The sequence below is a fragment of the Chaetodon trifascialis genome, chromosome 20 (genome assembly GCF_039877785.1).
Source record: "Chaetodon trifascialis isolate fChaTrf1 chromosome 20, fChaTrf1.hap1, whole genome shotgun sequence".
In the NCBI taxonomy this organism is placed as follows: domain Eukaryota; kingdom Metazoa; phylum Chordata; class Actinopteri; order Chaetodontiformes; family Chaetodontidae; genus Chaetodon; species Chaetodon trifascialis.
Window position 1 is genome coordinate 16,574,300 of NC_092075.1, and position 22,849 is coordinate 16,597,148.

The 22,849-nt window shown below is 44.3% G+C and overlaps 1 protein-coding gene across 4 annotated transcripts in view; it reads left to right on the forward strand.

Moving 5' to 3' along the window:
* rxraa (retinoid X receptor, alpha a) overlaps nucleotides 1-22,125 on the forward strand; it is a 97,714-nt gene extending 75,589 nt beyond the window's left edge. For 2 of the 4 annotated variants that reach the window (XM_070988494.1, XM_070988495.1), the window contains exons 4-11: nucleotides 1,209-1,359; nucleotides 3,901-4,080; nucleotides 8,849-9,033; nucleotides 14,375-14,504; nucleotides 15,896-16,028; nucleotides 17,947-18,038; nucleotides 19,892-19,997; nucleotides 21,532-22,125. In XM_070988494.1, the coding sequence (XP_070844595.1) occupies nucleotides 1,209-1,359; nucleotides 3,901-4,080; nucleotides 8,849-9,033; nucleotides 14,375-14,504; nucleotides 15,896-16,028; nucleotides 17,947-18,038; nucleotides 19,892-19,997; nucleotides 21,532-21,679 (1,125 nt within the window). In that variant the 3' untranslated portion in view covers nucleotides 21,680-22,125. The remainder of the gene's footprint in view (nucleotides 1-1,208; nucleotides 1,360-3,900; nucleotides 4,081-8,848; nucleotides 9,034-14,374; nucleotides 14,505-15,895; nucleotides 16,029-17,946; nucleotides 18,039-19,891; nucleotides 19,998-21,531) is intronic. The other 2 variants (XM_070988496.1, XM_070988498.1) reach the window with 1 other exon arrangement.
* The last annotated feature ends 724 nt before the right edge of the window (nucleotides 22,126-22,849 follow it).

Consider the following 22,849-nt stretch of genomic DNA (forward strand, 5'->3'; position numbering starts at 1 on the left):
TCTCTACGTTTTTCCATTGTGTCGCTCATGTAATTACTCAGGTCAGTGTAAACGCGGCTGAGAGGCGTCAGACGCTCTCAGACTGTCATGTATGTCTCGTCATTCTAGAAACAAAATGGTCCGTCCGTCTTGTTGGATCCCTGCAGACAGAAACAAGCTTTCTCTGCTACATTGTGAGCTAAATTTAGAGCCAAGACATGCTTGCGCTATCACACACCTCATGTGTGGTAACTTAATGAAAACACGTCTGGCTATATGAGCCCATGTGGTGGCTCTGTTCTGTGTCTCACCCCTCAGTTGAGGGTATGTTTCGATGGGGGTCCCCTCATCAAAATACAGTCCCAGTTGTTTCACATTTTCTTTCCCCACTGTGACGTCATTTTGGCGTCAGCCTAGATAAGCAGGCTGGTGCTTTTAGTTTCCCCGTTTTTTCAGGAGACGGTGCTAATGGTTAGCTAGCTCCTGTTCCATTGAGTACATTTAGTGTTGGGATAATTTACATCCTGCCCCCTAATGTTTATTTCGGCTGGAAACAGCATGGTGCTAGTTATGATAATTAGTCTCCCCTTGCTCACCACTTTTAGCAAGAGCCGAAGAGAGGTCACTTTGAGATTAACTTTTTCAAAGCTCTTTTTCAGTGGGGGGGGGGGCGACACTAATTGAAGTAAGACTTGAGGGTGCAGTTGCACTGCTGCTAAAACAAATGCCGTCTATTTATTCCACTGTACTGTTAAATTTTGCAGTGGAGTTATGCTAGTGCTGAACATTTGGGAGCCAGCGGGGCTTGTTGAGAGCATGAATAAAAGAGTTCCTGGGGTGGAGTGGTGCAGGATCCTGCTGTGCTAGATTTAGATCTGAAGCGGGGAGGGAGGAGAGAGAAAGAGGGAGCAATGGGAGAGGGCAAAAAGAGCTAGTGCTGGGACTGCTGACCGTCTGTATTGAATATCAGAAGTCAAAACACCCTTTTCATTCTCTGCTTTTAGAAGATTGTTCAGGACAGTCTGCATTCAGATTTACTTCCACCACAGCTTCTCTCTCCGTTGCAGACCTGACCCTCGCTCCATATTCAATGTCATCCGCTAACTCCGCCGCGCCAGCTAAGCTATGACAGGCTTGTGTTATGGTGTGTGTGATGTCGCCTGTTTTGAGTTCACGGGGCATGCTTTGTGACCTGTCGGCGTGTGTGTTTGTGTGTGTTGATGTTCCAGCTGAACTCTCCGATGAACTCGGTCAGCAGCACGGAGGACATTAAGCCCCCGCTGGGCCTCAACGGCGTGATGAAAGTGCCCGCCCAGCCCTCAGGCACGGCCCTGTCGCTCACCAAACACATCTGCGCCATCTGTGGTGACCGCTCCTCAGGTGAGTGACATCAGACTGCGATGAACACCCCCAGAACGATGTACTCAATTAAAAACATTACAGAGACAGCATATTTAATGCTTTACCTCATCAGCTTCATTGATTTTTGTGATGGAAGATGTACAGCAAAGCGCCCCAACTTTTTTGGGGTTGTATTTCAGAAATGACGTTACTCTTGATCATTTTTTGAAACAGAAGCTTATGGGAAAATAATGAAAGGATACAGATCCTTCAGGAAGTTTGCAAACTGCTTGGCTTTTTACACTGTTTGTGGTGTTACAGCTTCATATAAAAATAGGTCATTATGTGCAGATGAGTCAGGAAAAATCCGGTTTATGATTTTTTTTGTGACTCATCTGTCCAAAATGACCTATGATGTTGAAATGACAAAACCTAAATTGATTGGAGAAGGCTATTTAAAATGTGCACATGAGTTGAAGCCTAACCAAGATGTCCAGGGAATTTTATGCATAATTTAGGCAAGAATTGTGGGGAACGGTACAAAAATAATTTCTCAACAGCTGGAATTACACAAGACTCAGTTATTACCAAATGAAAAGAAAGCGGGACTACCCAGCATCTCACCAAAGCTGTTCTGACCACACTGAGAAACCTCCAAAGAAGATCCAAAGATGAACTTTGGTCAGAAAACAACCCCATGGACCACTCTGGCAGAACTACATACTGAGATCTTATCCTGGAAGGACAACAGTCAGCGGAATTCTTCACTAAACTGGGCTAAATGGCAATGAGGCCAGAAAGAAGCCACTCGAGAAAATGCATATGAGGGCAGCACCATAAAGGCGCTTGAAAGAAACTGAAATCATGAGGCAAAAGATTGTATGGTCTGATGAAACCAAACCTCAATTCAGCTTCGACTGAAATAGAGGAGCTCTGTGTGTGAGGGAAACCGGGCACAGCCCATCACTCGTCTCACAGCGTCCCTACCGTGAAGCTCGGTGACGGCAGCGTCGTCATGGTGTGGGAGAGAGGTTTTTTTTTTCTGCAGCGGGCGCTGCTTGCAGAAAATGTCGGTGGAGGCAAACACAAGCGGATTTTGAGAGGAGCCTGTTTCATAGCACAGTCTGACAGTGAGTTTTGTTACAAAACGAAAGGGCAAGTATGAATACTGCCACATCTCTGCTGGAACACCATCAGATGGGGCTGTAAAGATACATGCAGTGCAGTGTTTAAGGGTTCATCTTAATACATAATACATAACAGGTCACTTGATAGTTTACAAGACAATTACATTTGAAACCTTGTGGGACCTTTTTGAAGTTTAAAGGAGCCCCCTGAGTGATGCAAACAGTTAAAAATCAGCTTGATATGACTTGATGCAATGTCTCTCTAGACTGTGCAAAACAAGCCACTACGTCTGACACTGCTGACACTACTGTCATGTTTTTTGCGGCTGTGTATGGCTGCATATTTATCTTGTCAGCTCGGCTGTCATGTTATTATCTTCTTCCTCTGTCCTCTTTTTGGAGATCTGAAATGTTGCCTCATTCTGGACTCGAAACACCGCATTCTCCTCTCGCCAGTTTCAGATGAGTCCTTTTTGTCTGAGTCTACGCAGATTTATGTGACCAAAGTTCATCCAGAAAAGGCTGTTGTCAGTATTACATCTTTCATTTTTTGGCCTTTCACACAGTGCAGGCTCACTCAGGGTTCTTTGAATCATCAGCTATCACTTGGTCAAAAGCCTGCTTAACCACTTTCACCACAAGAACATTTAACCCATGGCTAATTGTTAGCCAGAGGCTAATGACATTTAACAGTGGCCTCCTTTGCAAAGATTTTGAACTCTTTGTTTTCACATAGTCAACAGTTAGCCCTGTGTTTAAATGTTTTTTTTCTGGGAACAACCATAAAAAATGCTCAGCTCTGAGATAAAGCTGCATATGTAATTCATTGGACAGTTTCAACATCATCCTGCGTCATCGCTGCTATATGAACCCAAGGGGAGAAATCAAAACAGTATTTAATATTAAGTCATGCTTCATTTAACTGTGCTCGGAGGCTTTATTTATCTTCTCTGGTGGTCTGAGTAGCAAAGTACTAACCAAAAAACATTTTGTGCAACTCTGGAGCAACAATGAATGGACTTCATCCGTCATAAATAACAGAGAAGGAACTGTTCGGAACAGGGATGAGAACAAAACCGGAGCACAAATCCATGATCCATGGTTTTCTTGCACGGCCCTCGATCATATGCTGCCTAATTTGGCACGCAGTCATCAAAACCTTGAGAACCCCTGCTGCACGTGGTTTGTATAGTTGAATGTTCATCTCAGACTCTAAAGGCTTTCTGTCCTCTGGTTTTAAAGATGCAGTGCACTCCAAGATTGTTGCTGGTGTGGGTTACAGACCAATTACCATGTAGACCAATGAAAGATAAGCAAATGACAGTTACTTACATCTATCAAGCTGTGGTGCTGTCACTAAACTGACCACCTAATACACTGACACAAAAGGGAAAATATGATTTCAGACTTTTTATGCATTAGACAAACCATCTCCGTCCCTCTCTCTCCTCAGGTAAACACTACGGGGTGTACAGCTGCGAGGGCTGCAAAGGTTTCTTCAAACGGACGGTGCGCAAAGACCTGACGTACACCTGTCGTGACAACAAGGACTGTGTCATTGACAAGCGCCAGAGGAACCGCTGCCAGTACTGCCGCTACCAGAAGTGTTTAGCCATGGGCATGAAGAGAGAAGGTACAGCACATACCGTTGAGGATAAAGTCCCACTTACCCATTCCCTGAAGTCTGTGCTCATCCGCATAACCAAACATTTAGACACAGAATTTTGGTTCTGTTTAATCGCAGCACAATATGATGCCCCATTCTGATCGCTTGTCCTTTTCAGAAATATCCATTTTTATTTAGTTTGATTTGAAACGCTGCTCCAGAATTTCAAAGAGCAAACGTGCGGCTCTTCAGATATGACTTCCCGGTTAGAAGATGTCCCTTTTTGCTTGCTTCCTACAAGTAAAGCACCTTGTTTCCCTCGCTGCCTCAATCCAGTTTTCCAGCAGCACTCGGAGGTGCAACTCCGCTGTGCTGCACCATGCTGTGCATTGCAGCCATAGGCGTCACTGCATTTAAAAATGTTCTGCTTCAAGCACTGCTTTTTGGGAAATTATGTATTCAGCTGTTGCAGTATGGCTGAATGTGGAAACTGAGGGTTTGTGAGAACAGGCAGTCCTCAGGGAGTTCACTGATGTAGACTGGAGGAATAAAAACATAACAATGGGGCTGTGTGAACTGAATGTCACCATTCATGCTCTTGTGCTCCTAATTATTTGTATAAACCTGGAAGTTGTGTGGGACAGCCTACCTAGTTATCGCAACCCGGCTTGTTTTCACAAACACGAAGACTATTTGTATGCTTATTTTGCGAGACAGTCAATGCAGAAAATTTAATCAGAGAACTCAAATTGGATAATGTCTTGTAATTGCATGGCATGATGAAAACGTGCACCACATTCCTCAAATTAGAGGCTACTGGAATGTATCATTCTGCTGCTCTTTTTAAATGGACACACTGATTTAATCAGTCTCAGGGTGAGTCATAGAACACGTACTGCAGTTGTGGAGGACAGGCTGTTAATCAAACACTCACTTTAAATCATGTCCTGTCACTGTGGTTAAAGAACTACATTCGAACTGCAGCAGCCATCCATAACATAAACACAACAGTGCACCTACTCTGGCCACCACGGCCATGATGTTATCAAAGAACACAACTGACTCATTCTTATTCACTGGTGATACTGAGGACATCTTCCTGTCTTGTCACTTACAGTTTGAAGAGTCAGGTAACATATCATCCCGCTGTGGACAGGAAGGGCTTTGTTTCGCCATTAAAGAACTCATTAAAGATACAACAATCAAACATCCTGCACATTTAAATCACTCCTCCTCCAACGCCAAAGCCCTGTCATCTCTGGGTAGAGACTGGGGATTAGAGAATTACCCACTGTAACATTTACAAGGTTAAGGTTTGACTGCCATTAATATCACACTGATTTCCCTCTCAGCTCTCAGCCATGCTGCTTTTAGCCTCCACAATGCCACCACTTCTGTGTTGATGAAGGAGTCTTGCATGTGAATTCCTCCAGAAGGTAGTCAGAGAACAGCAGTGGAGGGCAGCAAATGAATGAAGAGAATCTTTAAAGTGAACTGACTGGACTGGATCACCAAATGTTGTAAATTGTGATGCGTTCGCTTACTTATTTGAACAGTGAATGGTTAAAAAGAATTGGATGAACCGCATAGTTTATGACTATGAGTCTTTCAAGTGAAGAAAACTATTTGAATCAGCAAAGTGATTCATAATTCCCACCTTTACTCTTGGCACTTCAGGAAAGATTTTCTTGAAATAAATGTGCGGCTCACACGTCCGAGGGACTTTATCACATCTGTTAATGCTATGTAGGGTCTTTGTGCAGATACTTAAAGAGCAGTAGCAAAGGCCTCAGCCACGTATCGTCGTGAAAACAGGGAACAATGTTGAGAGAGGGGGCTGAAGCGTTTTCACATAGACTTTCCCTCTTTGTTTATCATGATTGATTGCATACACTTATATTCTGGCAATAAATGAGACTGGCTGAGCACCAGCATTGTTGAAAATGATTGCCGTTGTTTGATGCCGCGCTTGTTGCTCTTCTTTGAGAGTGACCCTGACTTGTAAACACTAAATTGGCAAATACCGTGTGTGCCTGTGGGGGCCGTACAGTAAAGACAGATTTTTCAGAGCCAATAAGGAATCAGACTGGTTGTTTGAAGGGAAAAAAACAAAAAAAACAGGCAGTCAGGTGTGAATTTTAACACTCCACGAGGGTGTTAAAAATATTAGCGCTCTCAGCACTGCTGTTAAGCACTCTTTCGCACATTGAACAAATCAATCACTGCCTCTCACCATTACGGTCGCCACGGACACAGAATACAGATATAGGGTGCGTAGATTAGACTGAGTGATGTGCTGTAGAGCTAGGGGAGCGAAGATGGCAGGTGTTAACCAGGTGTGCAGGTGCATGTGTGCCGGATGTTGCTCCACAGTTTAAAGCTGTACGAACAAGAAGATTCCATGTTTTTTGGATAAAAGCGTTTTGGAGGCTCTCCTATCCAAGGCCAATTTGTCTTGACCTTTACTTGGCCTCCCCTCCCTCTTGCTTTTATTTATATCATTGTTGGGCTCTTTACTCCTTTCAAGGATATTATCATTTACTGCCTTTCGCCTCACTCGCAATGCTGCCTAAGCCTCCCCCTACACCCTGAGGGCTGTGGTTAGAGAACAAGGCAGCAGTAGCCCAAAAGGCTAAGCGAATCCACAGAAAAACAGGATTAAATGAATTTATGCTCTCCCAGTAAGAAGAGGAGAAGAGGGGAGGGGGGGAAATAAAGCTAACATGATTTCAGCCCTCCTCACCTCTCCCTGACTCCAACACAAGTATTCTACCCTTGGGCTGACCTCCACCGCCAGACAGCAGTTCCTCTAAAATGGGGCCCCTTTCCCTCTGCTCCTCTAACAACGCCTGCCCCCCCCAACCCCCCCGAACAAGACCACAGCCTCTCTGATTCAGGACTTGGAATAGAAACCAGAGTAGGGGAAACATAAGAAGACAGATCATTCTGCAAACCCAGTGTGTGTGATGTATGTGAGTGTGTGATGTGTGTGATGTGTGTGATGTGTGTGATGTGTGTGTGTGTGTGTGTGTGTGTGTGTGTGTGTGTGTGTGTGTGCACGCGCGCATGTGCGTGGTTCTTCAGGTGTGTATGTAAGCTCGCATGCTGACACTGAATCTCCAAAAGCTCTTTATCATTCAACACATTGCATCCAAAACTTGTTATTAATCCATGTGTGGAGGACAAACTTATAAAAAGCCGCAGCGCTTTTCCTGTGGTGTCTTGAATTAAGCAAATTACAGCCCTTTGAAAAGACAAAGCACACACACATGCATCTTTTCCATCCTCACTTGAGGGTCGAGGTGCGGTTTCTCTTGCCTTGGCCACAGTGAGTCTCAGTGTCTGCTCAGCACACAAACCATTTCCTGTGTCTCCTCGCCAAGCCAATCAAATGACAGAACCAACGCGGTTTTGCTTCAACTAGATTTTTTTTTCTCTACATGTCGGGAGAAAAAAAAAATGCAGTAGACAAAGTCTTCATTGATTTGTGTTTTGTTTTTTGTTTTTTTTTTCATTTAAGCTGTTCTGGCGACCACGCATGGCATGGAGGAGTAGTGACAGGCAATACATTATTTATGTGTCTATAAATGATTTGTGTATAAAAGAAGCTGGCTGTTTGTCATTGAGCACTGCAGGAAAAACACATCTCTTTGATAAGGAAGCTGAAAGAAGTCCTTGAGCATTTGCACGCTGCTGCGTTGTGCATAATGTAGGTCTAAGGTCCAAAATGAATTCCATCCGCACTGTCGAAGCAATTATTGATGATTGAACTCTCTTGGATATGTTTACAGGCATAATACATACAGGGTCATGCACTATTCACTAGCTTACCGAGACACACTGACTGAAGCAGGCGCTCACACATGCAAACACTTGGCGTGGGTAAGCAAACACACACTCAAGCATGCACACACATATTATTGCATGTACAAGTGTGTGCCAATACAAACAAGGGCCGACAATTTATTCAGTTTTGTACTGATATGTACAATTCTATGACCTATTTGTTGTCTCAAAATCAGCAAGAATTCAAGCATTTAATCAAAGGGGAGGATTCAGTGTCGGAAGCTACTTCCACAACTGCTTTGCAAAACAAAAAGACATCTGCTTCATCAAGTCATTTCATCTCAGATTCATCCGGCATATTTATTTTTGTTTAGAGCAGAAAAAGCAGAAAAAAAATAAAAAAAAATAATCTACCAGTGCAGTTCCCTCTGCGAGAGATTGCTTCCAGAAATGAGGCTTGTTCAGTGTCTTGAACAAAACTTAGGTAAGGCAGATGTTTGCACCAGAAACAAGAACATTTGAATGTTGCAAATTTGAATGGGAGACTGACTTTTGAAAACATGACTTGCTAAGTTGCAGAATTAAAGCTGTGTAAAAATAAATGTTTGGCCACTAGAGGGCAGAAGTGACTGAAACAGCCAGCTATTGGCTTTTGCTAACATGGAACACACAGGAAACAGTTACCTGCTCGTAGATGCAGAATGATATTTAGTATTTATTTGGAGTCATGTTTGTGTTCACCTGATGAGTGCAAGTCCAATATTCCCAAATTCTTAAAAATATCTGTTGTTCCACTTTACTCATCAGCTAATAGCTAAGCTAAGCCAGTTAATGCTGCTGCTTGAAACAAGGCTGTGATGAAAGTGGTGTGAGGGGATCCAAACAGTAAATATACTGTAAAACCAAAGTTATTTAAAAGAGGCTGATATTTTTAACATGTTGACATTGTAAAACAAAGGGAAAAAAAAAAAAAAAAAAAACAGAAAACAGCAGTAGTGACCGGAACCAGTTTTGTTACATGCAGCCGTTCAGGAGGAGCGCCAGCGAGCAAAGGACAGAAACGAGAACGAGGTGGAGTCCACCAGCTGCGCCAATGAGGACATGCCCGTGGAGAAGATTCTGGAGGCCGAGCAGGCGGTGGAACCCAAAACCGAGACCTACATTGAGACCAACCTCGGTGTGCCATCCAACTCGGTGAGTTGGTATTTTTATGCATTCTCTCGCAAACACTCACATACTGTGTCATTCTGCAACAAGTCATCACAGTCAACTACCTGCATGTTAACATGTGTCCCTATACAGTCTGCTGTATACTTAGTACGGAAGACTTTGATGCATTATTTTGTACTAACATGTAATGGTACAAGACAGTCAAAGTGTAACTATGTCCAAGGCTCCTGCCAGTAAGGCTTAGGGAAGAGCAAGTAAAATGCTCTTATGATTTATGATTTATGGCATATGCTTTACTTTCTGCTTTCCCGAATCTTCCTGGAGCTGTCCCAACACTGTCCACATGTTTTTTTTTTTTCTATTTTTTCCAGCTGCAAGTAGCTCCTATATCTCATTTTTCAGAAACGGCACAGTTTGCATACTGACATCTTGGCGCATATGGACTTTTGTCATTTCTGTAAATATGGTACTTATTATCCAATTAGACTTGTCATGTAGATTGGAATTGGGACTGTTGGAACTGCACTGTTTGAAAAGCATTTTATTTTCCCTGTTTCCAGTAATAAAGCTTCAATAGAGAAGAAGATTCTTTCTTGTCATGTGCAATCATACTCAGAGTAACGGAGTGAATTCTTTTCTCTGCTTTTAACCCAGTGGGCAGCCAACGTCCAGCCTAGACCTTAAGCATTTGCTTGTTTTTGTTGTGGAGTCTCGTCAGTCAGGAAGTTAATCAACACGTGTCCTCCATTTTTTAGTCCCTTTGGAGGTGACTGCTTGAGGTGTAGAGCGCCGGTTTACCTGTTCACCTTGTATCCGCTCCTGCGCACAGCTGTGAGTTTCCTCATCTATCCCCTCAGTATCAGCTGGGCACTGTGGGCTGTCTTTGACAAAGATGAGACTAAGAGTGATGAATAATGCAACAGGCAGACTGTTCCTGAAAGCATCCCACAAAGCCTCAGCTTTCTCAGGAATTCTGCTGGAACATGAGAAACGGTGGAGCTGTGCAGCAGCCTACCAAAGGAGGCGGAGGGAGGTTGGAGGAGGGACGGAGGGTGAGACTGAAGGAAGGAGGGGGAGAGGAAGGGCTTCTTCTGCGATTCATGTGCTTCAGGGGAGGGAAATGTCCTGTGAAGTAAAGGTAGAAAAGTGAAGGCTGTTATGTGAGTAAATGGGAGCTATTTTGGGGGGGGACCAGATGAAAACGGAGGAGATGAGCGTTGACATTAGGGAGAGGGAGAAAGAGCGGAGAGTCACGGGGGAGCGGCTGGCAGCTCAGACACACTAATGCACGGAGTGTGTTTGGGCTCAGACATGGTTGGTCCCTCGATGCCCGCTGCCTGCAGAAGACAGATGAAGAACAGGACTGATAAATGGATGTACGCGAGAGAGGATCGACTTTAAGTGGAATCATGTCAGGATCATGTTATCTGAGCACCTACAAAATTGCCCACTGACTCTGAACAAGTTGAATTTACAGTAGAAACAAATTCATATATGCAGTTTTGCACACAAAGCTTTTGGTAAATACTTGCGTCCTCCTTTTTCAGTTGGTTCCTGAATATCTCATTTCTTTGAACAATACAGTATATGCACTAGCAGCTCTTGCTGGTTGGTTACGCCCTCCCGCTGATGTTCACGATGCTGGCAGGTGTAAGTCATGGAGCACATGTCTGTTTGTCTGCAGCCATCCGCAGTCCAGCAGCAGTGCGTCAGGGATTAGGCATTCCAAGTGGAGAAAACTGGAGAGTAATTGGAAAAAATGGATCTAGAAGCAGGGTAAATAAGACTGAAAGTGTCTGCTTGGAGTAAGCAAGAAAACACTTTGATCTGACCAAGCTGGAGTCCAGAATGTTGGCAGAGTATCAGCATGCAGGCTGTCCTGAACACAAGGACTCCCCTTCTGTCTGAGTCCCGTCCCCGCTGCCTCCCACTGTGAGGTCTCCATTCAGAGGCGCTGCCCCGTGCTGTAATTGATCACAGGGCTCAGGTCATGAGTGTACATCATGAATAGGTCACCGCCACTGTCTAATGGCTGGGGTCTGGCCAACCTGAATAAAGTGTGTTTATCTCATGGTGACCTAGAACAGGAGTTAAACAGGCGTTAGTAATTTGCCTTCAGTCAGGCAAGGAGAGGACGTCTCTTGGAGGTGGCCGGGGGGGGGGGGGGGGGGGGACTGTTGTTCGCTAAACCTGGGACTGTTTCTTTATTTCTATGTATTCCTCTCCTTCTCTAACTTCATTTACTTTATTTCTGGATGGCTCGTCTACCATCTATGCATGAATTAATAGAACTTATGTAAAGGTTGAGCTCCTTATCTTTCCCTGAACTTAAGGCAGGAAGTGTTGCTGTTATTTAGATGATAATTAGCTGATGATTCATCCCCATATGAGGACAGTTTCTTTTTCCAATCTAAAAAAGTGGGACACTAGAGTAATTCATTTTCATACCGATCTGTGTGAGTACCCAATTTTCCCTCGCTTGTCACGCTAGTGTAGTCTGGTTCAAGCAGAATAATGAAAAATTGAAAGGCAAATCTTTCGTCTCCCCTCCTCAAGTGATGAAAATTTCATAGGACAGTATGCAAGCCTGGCATTTCTCTAAGTTGCAGGGATGATCGACCATGGCGGTGGAGCGTGCGTGGCTATAAACTCTTTGATTTGCTGGGATTGAAGACAGTGTTGTTTGTGGCAGGCATTTAAAAAATCTGCAAAAGGGGCTAAAATTCAGGAACTTCAACTTTATTCTCTTACTTCTAAGTTTTTGTCCAAGAGTCCTGCTTATTTGCGTCCAACTGCGGTTCCTACAGTGGAAGAACTGAACTCTAACAGTTGAGTTGCAAGGTATTCCCAAGTGGGCTTTTGTACTTCCATACATGGAGGTTAATGCCATTCCCTCACAGGTCGCAGTGGGCTCCTCCATTGTGGCCCAGTAACATCTTAAATGCTGCTCTGTGACTTGAGCAGTAAGTACAGTAATGTAATGCCCGGGGATTGTTGCAGGAGAGTGTAAGCTCCTCTCCCCTGTCATCTCTGCAGACAGAGGCAAAGAAACCAGGTCAGTGTAAACACGGCTAAGATAGCCATACAACATTCATGAGGCTCGCCGTGTTTAACAAGAACCCTGGGACTTGTATTCTTATGAGGAGGGGTGGCTCAAACGCGGCGCACACCGAAGCCCCTTTTTTGTTTGTCTTTGTTTCGGCTGGGGCTGCCCTTTGGAGTGAATTAGCTGCATCTGTTTATGTGTTTTTCGAGAGGAAGTGCAGCTCACGAAAAACTGTCGCGCCGTCCACGTCTCCCACGGAGATCAGATGCTGAAATATTCATAGGATGCCCCCCCCACACACACGAAAAAAAGAGTATTCAAAACAGTGTAGGCTTTGTGTCTGTTTTAGGTTTTTCATATCTGTGATACTCTGCAGTCAGTGTGAGTTTCACACCGTAGGGAGGGAACGTGCAGGAGAGGAAGGGATGGTCTTTGGCCTGAGACTGTGAGTGGAGGCTTGTTTTCTCCTTCATCTTGAACTAATCTTCTCTTGAGAGCCGCAGTTGATGTCGGGATCCTCCGAGCTTTTAGCATCGATCGGTGGGATTTGAAGAGGGAAGTTGGGGAGAAGTTGCTGGGCGGTTTTCGTCGGAGTGCGAGTTCACACAGGGATACGTGGAATTTAAGGATGTTTACTTGAATTAAAATTATGCAAAGCGTGTGCGCAGAGTCTTTGTTTACACACACACACACACACACACACACATATATAACAAGGGTGTGTTCTCCTGGGATGATGGGAAATTACTCGTCAGAAGTCGACAGTATTGTTGGGGATTTTTTTTTTTTTTTCTTCTCAGATGGATTTACATTTTCGTGAGTTCGTCATACTGTATGTTTGTTGCATTAATATTCCACCACTGCTCACAAACTCCCTGTTGGTTAAGGAATAATGCCTCCCAATCTGATGCATCAAGACAGTTAAGGACAAGCAGCCCTTGTCTTTGGACTGGCACTTTAATTACACACAGAAATGATCAGCTCAACAGTTTCTTTAGGAAGTAATTTGTTGGCTAGTTTATATTTGACACCTTTTTAAGACAAGAAAAGAAAAATCAAATGAATAAATACAGTAATTCAACAATTTTAGCCCACTGAATGTCATTCCTGGCATTAAAAATGTCAGAAACCAGCTTTTAGACCATTGTTTATCTTCTGAAATCCTGTTTGCAGCCCTGTTCGACGAATGAGGAAGCTGACCTTGGTTAATTCTTTCCATCAAACATAAACGTTGGTGTGAAGAGGTAGATTTTTCCAATTCAAGACATTTTTGCATTTGGTGGAGGATGCTTTCACAACAACACCTCTGCCATGTAAGCCCCCCGAGTAAAGGGAGGCTTTTTTCTTACATAACGTACATTAAGATAATAGATAAGTCCATATCTCCAAGCTGGAAGACTCTCCTTTTAGCTTTTATGCTCATCTCTCGTCAAGGCTTAAGTAGATCTAATGAAGTGAAATTAAGGAGGGATTGTGGCTTTCTCTCGGTTTCCCCGGACCTTTCATTTCACACAGGAACTAGTCAGTGGTCTGGTTTGCCACTAAATAGACAATGTACAGTGACAGCCCAGGCTGTCACTGCTTTTTTTATCCTTTATGTAGAACGTGTTCCTCCTTCTCAGAAATACTGACCTTAAATGTGACAGTTAATCTTTTGAAATCTTATTACTTGGAAGGTACTTAGAAATATAAGAATAGATACACATTTCCCATCTGTTAATTTCAATGAGCTTTTGATAGATAATGAAGCCACAGAGTTTTTGATAATGGACTTTATCGGAGTCACACATTATGTGTTTTACTGTGAGTAAACATGAATAATCATTACACACAATCATTTGTACATTTGCAGTGTTATAAATCCCTGCTCAGCCTGGTGATAAGAGTCCCATCTGAGCTCCTAAGCGCTTGTTATGTTGTGAAGTGTCAGTGGAGTGTCAGAGAAGGGCCTCTTGAGCTCCACTAGCTGTCCAAAAGGCTGATTTGTGTGTCGGCTAAAAGGTCCCCGAAGAAAGAATCTCTTTGGTGAAAGTCGTTATTTTGCCGGCAGCTCTCTGCAGGTACTTCCTCCATGAGCTGGGACAGAGTCGCTGTTTGTTTTGTCTTCCTATAAGCTCCTCTTTGGAGGATGTTATTCATAGCGTAGTGCTCATGTGAGCGTGAATGTGCATGTGGCAATAGGTGGCCCGACCTGACACCAGGCTCTCAGCCAAAAGGGAGACACACACGATGAAAGGGCAATCTGACACCTCTTCATTTTCTGCATTACCTGAATTTCTGACTCTCAGATTTGGTCTGCGTGTCTGTGTTTCCCTGCAGCCCAACGACCCAGTGACAAACATCTGTCAGGCAGCTGACAAACAGCTCTTTACCCTGGTGGAGTGGGCCAAGAGGATCCCCCACTTCTCTGAGCTGCCACTGGACGACCAGGTCATCCTTCTACGAGCAGGTATGTCAAAAGGTGCTGAAACAAGTCCATTAAAGAGGCGGTAAAAAAACCTTAAAAAGCAGCTTTAAAGCCAACCAAACAACCTATATGTGCACTATTTTACTTACCAGTAAAGCCAAATCTGATTCTGATTCAAGGAAATGCACTGATATAAATGGCACTCAGGAGCTGAGATCAAACACTATACATATAATCACTACTTTGGCGAATGCTACTCCTTTAGCCATTATTGTCTAAACAAATGTGGCGAGATGAGTTTGCTCTTTGATATTTTTAATGCTGAGCAGTGTGTTTTTTAAAGGGCCTGCACACCCACACACATATTTTCGGTTCTTTTGACGGATTAAACCACTGATAAAGTACAAGTTTGGCAGAGCCACTGCACAAACCCTCTATGAGAAAGCACACACAGATGCTAGCGTGAGCTCTCTGTCTGTATCTAGCTTGAAAATATCTAAGCAAAGCACAACTTGAGGAGCCTAATGTGGCCGTAACCATGACTAACTCTCTCGGTCATGTGACTGAGACGAGACTCAGACCCACCAAGGTCACAACAGCTCATTGTGTGTGTATCTGCTTTTTGTGGAAAAGCAAGCGGCCCCTCAGCATCGCAGGAGCAGCGATGTTAAAAACACAGTGAATCATCCGTCACTTCTCTTCCATTCGCTAACATCACATGCAGTAAGGTCTTTCGGCTTCTCCCAACACATTGCCCTTGTTGCCTGCCTGTCGCCCCAAATTACACCATTATATTCTAAATCCACCTTGAGGGAAAAAATGCTATTACACACCCAGCCCATGCTTAAAAAAATCCCCCCTTCATTCCTCATCCTTTGCACATACAATGATGGAGAGACGTCAGCGACGCAGAGAGAGACATTATTCTGGAGAGCTCGTCTCTTCTCGGCTCTCAGGTTTTCTATAAATAACCGCTTTAGTTCTGCTGTATCACAGATAAAAGCATCCCGGCTCCTCTCATGCCCAACTCAACTCTGGGGAGAAGAGGCGAGTGTTGCCAGGCAGAACAGTTAAAGGAGCCCTGTCACTCAAAAGGCGGTGTCTTGTGTCTTCAGTGCTCTCTGTGTCAAGCCCCTGCTTTGGCACATCAAGCCTGTTGTCTTTATTGTGGTGGCAGGCGCAGTTCATCCCTTTTACACGCTTGTCTCTTCAGAAAGCATGATTCAGATGTCTTGGTAATAACCTGATGCCTGCGCTCGAGAAAGCTGCACGCTTTTACCGCGCGGCTTAATTGATTCATTGGAATTCCCCCTTTGTTGTCAGTTTCATTTTGTTTGAATGCTGTGTGAACTTTTGTACCGGGATTTGCTTGTGTTTTTTTATTTTTTTCCCTTCATACTTTTCCTCAATGCCTCTCCCCGTCTCTGCCGCAGGTTGGAATGAACTCCTCATTGCATCATTTTCACACCGCTCTATAGCGATTAAAGACGGGATCCTATTGGCGACCGGGCTGCACGTCCACCGCAACAGCGCCCATAGTGCCGGAGTGGGAGCCATCTTTGACAGGTCATTATTGTAGTCCTGTTTAAACTAAGTGCAACCTGCAGCTGTCATTTTTCATCATGTTATGGGTACTGTTTTCGAACAGCACATATTTCATACCTGGTTTATAAGCTGGAACGAATGGCTTCATTAGGGGGTGATAGCACTAATAAATCACTGATTAACTCAGGTAAATTTATACTAGCCATAGTAGGAGTGTTCTTATTAGAAAGTGACATCATTTTAGGCATATTTAAGATGTAGCTAAGTTTTGCTAATGCTAATATATATTAGTAAATGCTTTATCAATTAGCTGTTAAAGACTCCTCCATCATAAAAGCTCCAAAGTTGACCTTGTAATGCCTTATTACTGATCTATAAAGCATTAATAAATGCTGGTAACACTTCATTCATGTTTGTTATGTTAATGTTTTATCAATCAGTGATTAGTCATTAGTAATGATGCTGCAGCGTTGCTTGTTTTTTTCTCGTTTTATGTAAAGTTATTAATGGCTTATTATGGATCGAAAAAACATGAATAAATAACTTGAAAGCGGTTTCATGATTTGCAGCATATGACAGCGAGCTTTCTTCCACTGGAATATCACACGTAGCCTGGGAGTCTCAAGCGTGCTTCATGAAAGCAACACAGGAACTATTGATTGACTGCGGTATATTAAATATGTACACCTGTGTGTATCGGGGGTCACACAGAAACACTGAACTGCTCAGAAAATGTCGAAAAGGAAAAAAAAGGAAAAATCCATGCACAAGTCAGTCACTGTGAAGTCGGGTGTGTGCAGGAACCACCCTGGTGGCTGTTATTGACTTTCTAGCTGTCTGACAGACTGAAATCTCACGAGTGTGCGGCGTCTGTTCAGCAGCATCACACCTCGAGCTGAACTCACGCACATACACACACACTTTGGAAAGCCATGAAAGATTCAGGCAAAATTCACATCAAGTACTTTCGGTTTGTACTGATAATCAACCATTCTGGTCATCAGTTAATAGCTCAGATAATTTATCAAGCGCTGTCATCAAACCCAGATTAGCAGCAGTCTTCTTCTTCTCTTTTCTGGAGCTTCTGCCTCCCCCTCTGATCACCAGCCTCTGCGCTCAGTCATCAGCGTTCACAGCCACAGGACATATTCCATCTCTGGCCATTAACCGTGGCAAGCATTAAGATACAGAGAACTGATAGTTTCCCTATCTACTCCTCTCTCTCTTCACCGCTCAAATGAAGAGACTGATTAACTTAAACACTTGAGTCTCTTTTTTTTCTTCTTCTTCTTTCCTTTTCTAGCCCTGTTGTTCCCCCTCGGAGCAAATTGAATTAGAATGAGCTAAGAGCCACAATTGACTTTACTACCCGAGTGGGGGTGGGGGATGGGGGGTTGGGGGGGCGTGTAGAGGGAAAATAAAGAGCGGCAGAGGAGAGGGTGTGACCGAGTCAAAGAGGGGTGAGGAGTTCGAGCGACTCCACGCGCTGACACTCCCACCAGTGATGTCACACACAGACAGTGGGAGTGCTGGTGTTCGATTACAGCTTGTGTTTACTCTGTGGCGTTCCCTTTATGAAAACCATGTACTAAATATAATGACTTTGCAGGGCTGTAAACTTTTCCACTGATCTTAACTCTGCCTATGTGGGCTGAGCGTGTGCTTGTGTGTATTTGTTTTTAAAATAGATTTAAGCTGGATAGCCGTTAAGCCATTTCGAACGTCCCGGTCTGGATCATTCACATGGATGGTGGTGTGTCATTTGCAAAAATACACCAATTAGACTCAAACAGTTTTGCTGTGATCTTAAACTCTGTGGCACTCGTTAGTTTGTCTGACATAACACAGATACGGCCCAGTAGCCGAGAAGGGTTGCACAGGCTGACTTTGAATGAGCCACATCTCTGACTTTGTGGTTTTGTGTGTCTCTTCTGTGCAGAGTGCTCACGGAACTGGTGTCGAAGATGAGGGACATGCAGATGGATAAGACAGAACTTGGGTGCCTTCGAGCCATAGTCCTTTTCAACCCAGGTAACTATCGCTACACGTAAGCCTTCATACGCTGCAGCAGGTGAGAGGAGCTGTAAATTAGGTGTTTCAAAGAAGTTTTAAAAGAGCGTGTACTGTCCAACACACAATCAGCTGACAACTGAGGAAATGTTTGAAAGTGTGAAAAGGAATAAAATCAGCCTTGATCTGAGTTTCAGATGTGCTGTCGGTCTGCTACTGTTTGTAACTAAAACCCAGAAAAAGGGCATTCAGCTGACCTTAATATAGCAAGAAAGGAATTTTACTCATGCTCCACCTGAAATCTGCATTTGAGTATCAAACTCTCTCTCCTTCAGTGAGCCTGACGGCTGTCTGTGAAAGGTTTGTCCTTCCTTCATTAAAGCAGCCTGAATTTGGTTACAAGTGATTCCGATGGCAACTTTTCACAGCAGAGAGGAAGGTACCAAAACATCCATGGGAACTTCTCAATGCCACATAATCCCCTCTCCACTGCCCATCACTGTTCAGGGTATTTTGCAAACATTCATATTTTTACCAAAATGTGCATAAATACACCTCTTCGGGTAGAGCTTTCCAGCTTGGAGAAGGGCGATAGCGGGTCGCAGAGGCAGTGTGTTCAGCCATATGTTTGCAGTGTACTTAGCATATGGATGGCAAAGAGGATTATGCAGGAAAAAAATAAAACATGTCACCATTGGGAGCCTTTATAAATGACTGTGTCCAATGTAATCTCAGGAGTGAGGAAAATACATATGTTTGCTACTCAGATTTTAGATTTCAGGTGGACTCATCTCGACCTCATTATTGTAGCTTGAGAACATGAGGCTGAACTGGACTTTGGACTTCTCTTGAGAAATTAAGAGTTTCTTGTGACTTGTAAAACTGATGTGCTCAGGTAGAAAGCACAAAATAAAAAGCTGACGCAGTGCATATTTGATTCATGAATGTGCTAAAGGCAAACCCATACATTTTTTTTGTTTATTTTACAGTATGACATCCTTAGGAGATGTTTTTTCTGCCATTTTCCAGCAAAAATCTGGCCAAAGAAAGCGTAAGAGAGCGGTGTCTCGCCACGGTGTCCCTCCTGCTGTCAGTGCGCTGCTCTGTATTCAAAACCTCATCCACATGGCACCAAAGTGCACGAAACCAACCCATGAATGTGACCCAGGTTTTTAATGACTCAGTGTGGGAGCCTTCCTCCGTCGCTCTGGGGGCCACTGTGTATCTGTTCACCCCAGACACACTGATCCTCTGTGTTGCACATTTTGTTCAGGCCACATCCAGGCCCGCTGGCCCCAGTTCACTTCTCAGCCTGATTCCTTGTTAATTAGGGGTTCACTAGACTGGTCTGACTTAGAAAGCAAAGGGGGGTTGAGGAGATGTGTGTGGGGGGTGGGAGGGGTGGAGGTGGAGACAGCGAGGCTAAAAAGGCCCTCAGTCCTTCCTTTCCCACACTATGTGATCGAGTCTAGCCATTAACAACAAATGTTCGCTCATTGTTCGTTAATTGCGCGGCGCTTTGTTCATCAGAAATGTTAACCACTGACGTGTTTGTGTTGTTAATCAATGATGAGTCCTCCAGTGAAGCTTAAATCAGCGCGGCTTGGAAATTACAGTCTTAATTGGACGAACCCTGAATGTGGTGACACAGGTCCACAGTGAGCCTGCGGGGTTAAAGCTCATCTTGTAAGTTCGTCAGGCGCGGCTCTCCATCCTACAGCTCTGCGATGTGCACAGCTGGCTGCAGACTCAGGACTCTGAGGCAGAAAAAGAAACGTTTTAGCAGGCAGATTTTGTCCCCTCTGCCATAATGGGCAGGTTTGCAGTTGTTGTTGATCATTTGTTTAACATCATTTTTGTGTGTGTCTCCACAGACTCGAAAGGACTGTCCAACCCCAGCGAGGTAGAAGCTCTGAGAGAGAAAGTGTACGCGTCTTTAGAGGCCTACTGCAAACAGAAGTACCCCGAGCAGCCTGGCAGGTACGGATGCAAACCCAGAAATGTGCACAGACCTGATCTGAGATGATTTGAATCTACAGAGAAATACAAAAAGAGTTCGGCTTGAACTTGTATTTATCCTAAGCTCCAACGCTTGATTTTCATCAATACAGGAGCTGTGGGTTCATCCTGGTCCTCAGATGGGATTGATTCCTTGCACAGATGTTCTACATATATGTAGCACTGCGTTTTTTTCCTGACAATGACGGTTGTGTGAATCAACATAATTCAAAAGTAGTTGAATGTGTGACCTACTTTTCCTCATTTGCTCTTTCTTCATACACAATTCCTCCTCTGTCTCTTCATGTGGTTTAGGTTAATAGATGCCATATTGTGTTAATGAGAAAAAGGAAAAACCGTTTAAAGAAGAGCAAGAAACTGATTTTCACCATATTTTCATCCATGTGTTTGTCACATGTTCTAAGCTGACCGTGGTGTTCTGACAGTCAGCTGTTTGGATGCCAGAAAAGGTCTGAAAATATGTTCAAAAGGCATCAAAATAAGCAGAAAAAGGACCTCATGCAAGAACATTTTTGTATTCTTACCCTAAACTCCTACATTGTCTACCCAAACTCTCCTGACTGCACAAGCCTGTTGTTAATCAATGGCTTCAGCCTGATGAGTGCCAGCTGCTCATGAGGAGGTGCACAGCTGAGATTTGATCATCTGCACAATTAACTCCCCACCCAAAGTTTATAAATAAGCTCAAGTTGGGGGCAGGTCTCGTTCTAAAAATGCCAAAAAAAAAGAAGAGAATTCACACAGAGGAGTTTGAAATTGTGCTGCTGTCACAAATCAGCAGATAGAAAAATCAACAAATTCAGCGGCGTCAGGAGTTGTGTACACTGCTGACTGCTGAGCACTGCTGCCAAACAACACGTCGTCAGAGCAGCTAGATTATAGCTAGACGCTAAAAAAAGTCTTTAAAAAAGCAGTGGTCCATTACTTAGATGGGAGGTGGTCAAGTGGTCAGTCTATTAGATGGACGATATTATATTAATATTACACAGAAGACAATGTTACACTGTCAGCAGTTAGAACTGCTCTGCTCACCTGGAGCAACCTGCACGAAGCCCCCGTCTGTGGGAGACTTTCCCCAACAGCCACTTAACTGGAGCCCATAAGATGCTTTGCCAGAACATACCAATAAAATGAAAAACAACTCTCAAAGCTGTCAGTAAACTGGCAGCCATGATGATTATGATATGGCGACCGGAATGTGAATTCTGTGTTGAGCTTGTTTTACTGTCGTTGATTTTGCTGCTGCGGTTAAACTCCAGACTCCTTCAGGTTATGGCATTATAATGTTTTATAGGCAGGTCAGTTTTTACCCCTGTGGAGAAAGACAGACTGTCTGCACATGACTCAGAGGACAGGACGAGACCACTTGAGAGTGGCTCTTGCGTGTGGCAGCTACACACTCTGTTGGTGTCTGTCCAGCGTCGTCTCCCCACCCCCTCCCTCGTAGCATGCCGTCTTGGTCCTTGTGTCTTATTTTTGTCTTGTGTTGTGACAGATTTGCCAAGCTGTTGCTGCGGTTACCGGCGCTTCGCTCCATCGGCCTCAAGTGTCTGGAGCACTTGTTCTTCTTCAAGCTCATCGGCGACACGCCCATCGACACCTTCCTCATGGAGATGCTAGAAGCCCCGCATCAAATGACATAATAGCAGAGAGGCTTGAGCTCTCCTCCTCCTCCTCCACCTTCCTCCACCTTCCTCCCCCATGTCAGCCCCAGATCGGGAGCGGGGTCCTTTTTAAAAATCCCGTCTCCAGCGAGGGACAGATCATGTGATGACTTTGAATGGAGAATCTCTCCCTCCCTCCCTCCCTCCCTCCCTCCCTTTGGCTCCCTTTGATGTGTTTCAAAGCGATGAATTCATCACGTCTATGGGTCTGTTTTATACCTTGTAAAAATATATAAATAAGAAATATATATATATGAAAATCACACGACAACACGAGTGACAACAGTGGACTAAAATGAGGTCGGACAGAGGACAGAAGAAATGTATTGAGCCATCGTTTTCATCCTTGCTTTTCCTTAACCTTGATGAGAAACAGCAGAGATGATCAGGTTTTAACACCCACAGTTAAGCTTGCAGGTATATATAAAAACAACTAAAAAAAAAAAAAAAAGCGGCGGTGATGTCATATCTGGACACTCAGCGCTGTGATCGGGACAATCGTGGACTGGGAGAGCCTCAGGCTGCCTACTCTTGGACCTGAGCCCCCTCTCTCTCTCTCTTTCTCTCTCTCTCTTTTTCAGGACTGAACTTACATCGGGGAGGGAACGGTGTGGGGGGGGGGACACGTCTGCTTAAAGGAACTCCTGCCTGACTCGACTGAACACGTCAGGTCTTGCACTAGCTGTTTTTTTTTGTTGTTTTTTTTTTAAGTGTGAGCTGTCTGGAGTAGAACTCAGAGGTGCGTTAACAAGACTGCAAGTGCTTAAAAAAAACCTCAGGTCTCTGCCCAATTCCAACAAACAAAACCATGTCTTACTCTATTAGCACTGTGCAGCGTCGGGGAGGACGGCGTATTAGCTCACTAATCAGCCCTTCAGCTAATCGATGCAACGCGGGTTGGGAGAGCTTGTTGTGTACAATCTGTGCAGTCCTCCTGCAAACACGGGAGGACGCAGGCCGCTGTGAATTAGCCACACGTTAGCTTCATGCTACATGACCCACTGAGAGGCTACCAGCAGGCACCCAGAGCAGCTTTTGGCAAACCTCTTTTGCAACCTTGCAGGTGATCACAACAAACTCGGCTGGAAAGCGAGCACAGGCTCGTCCGTGGGGGGAGGAATGGCTGCCCTCTGAGCTCCTTTTCCGTCC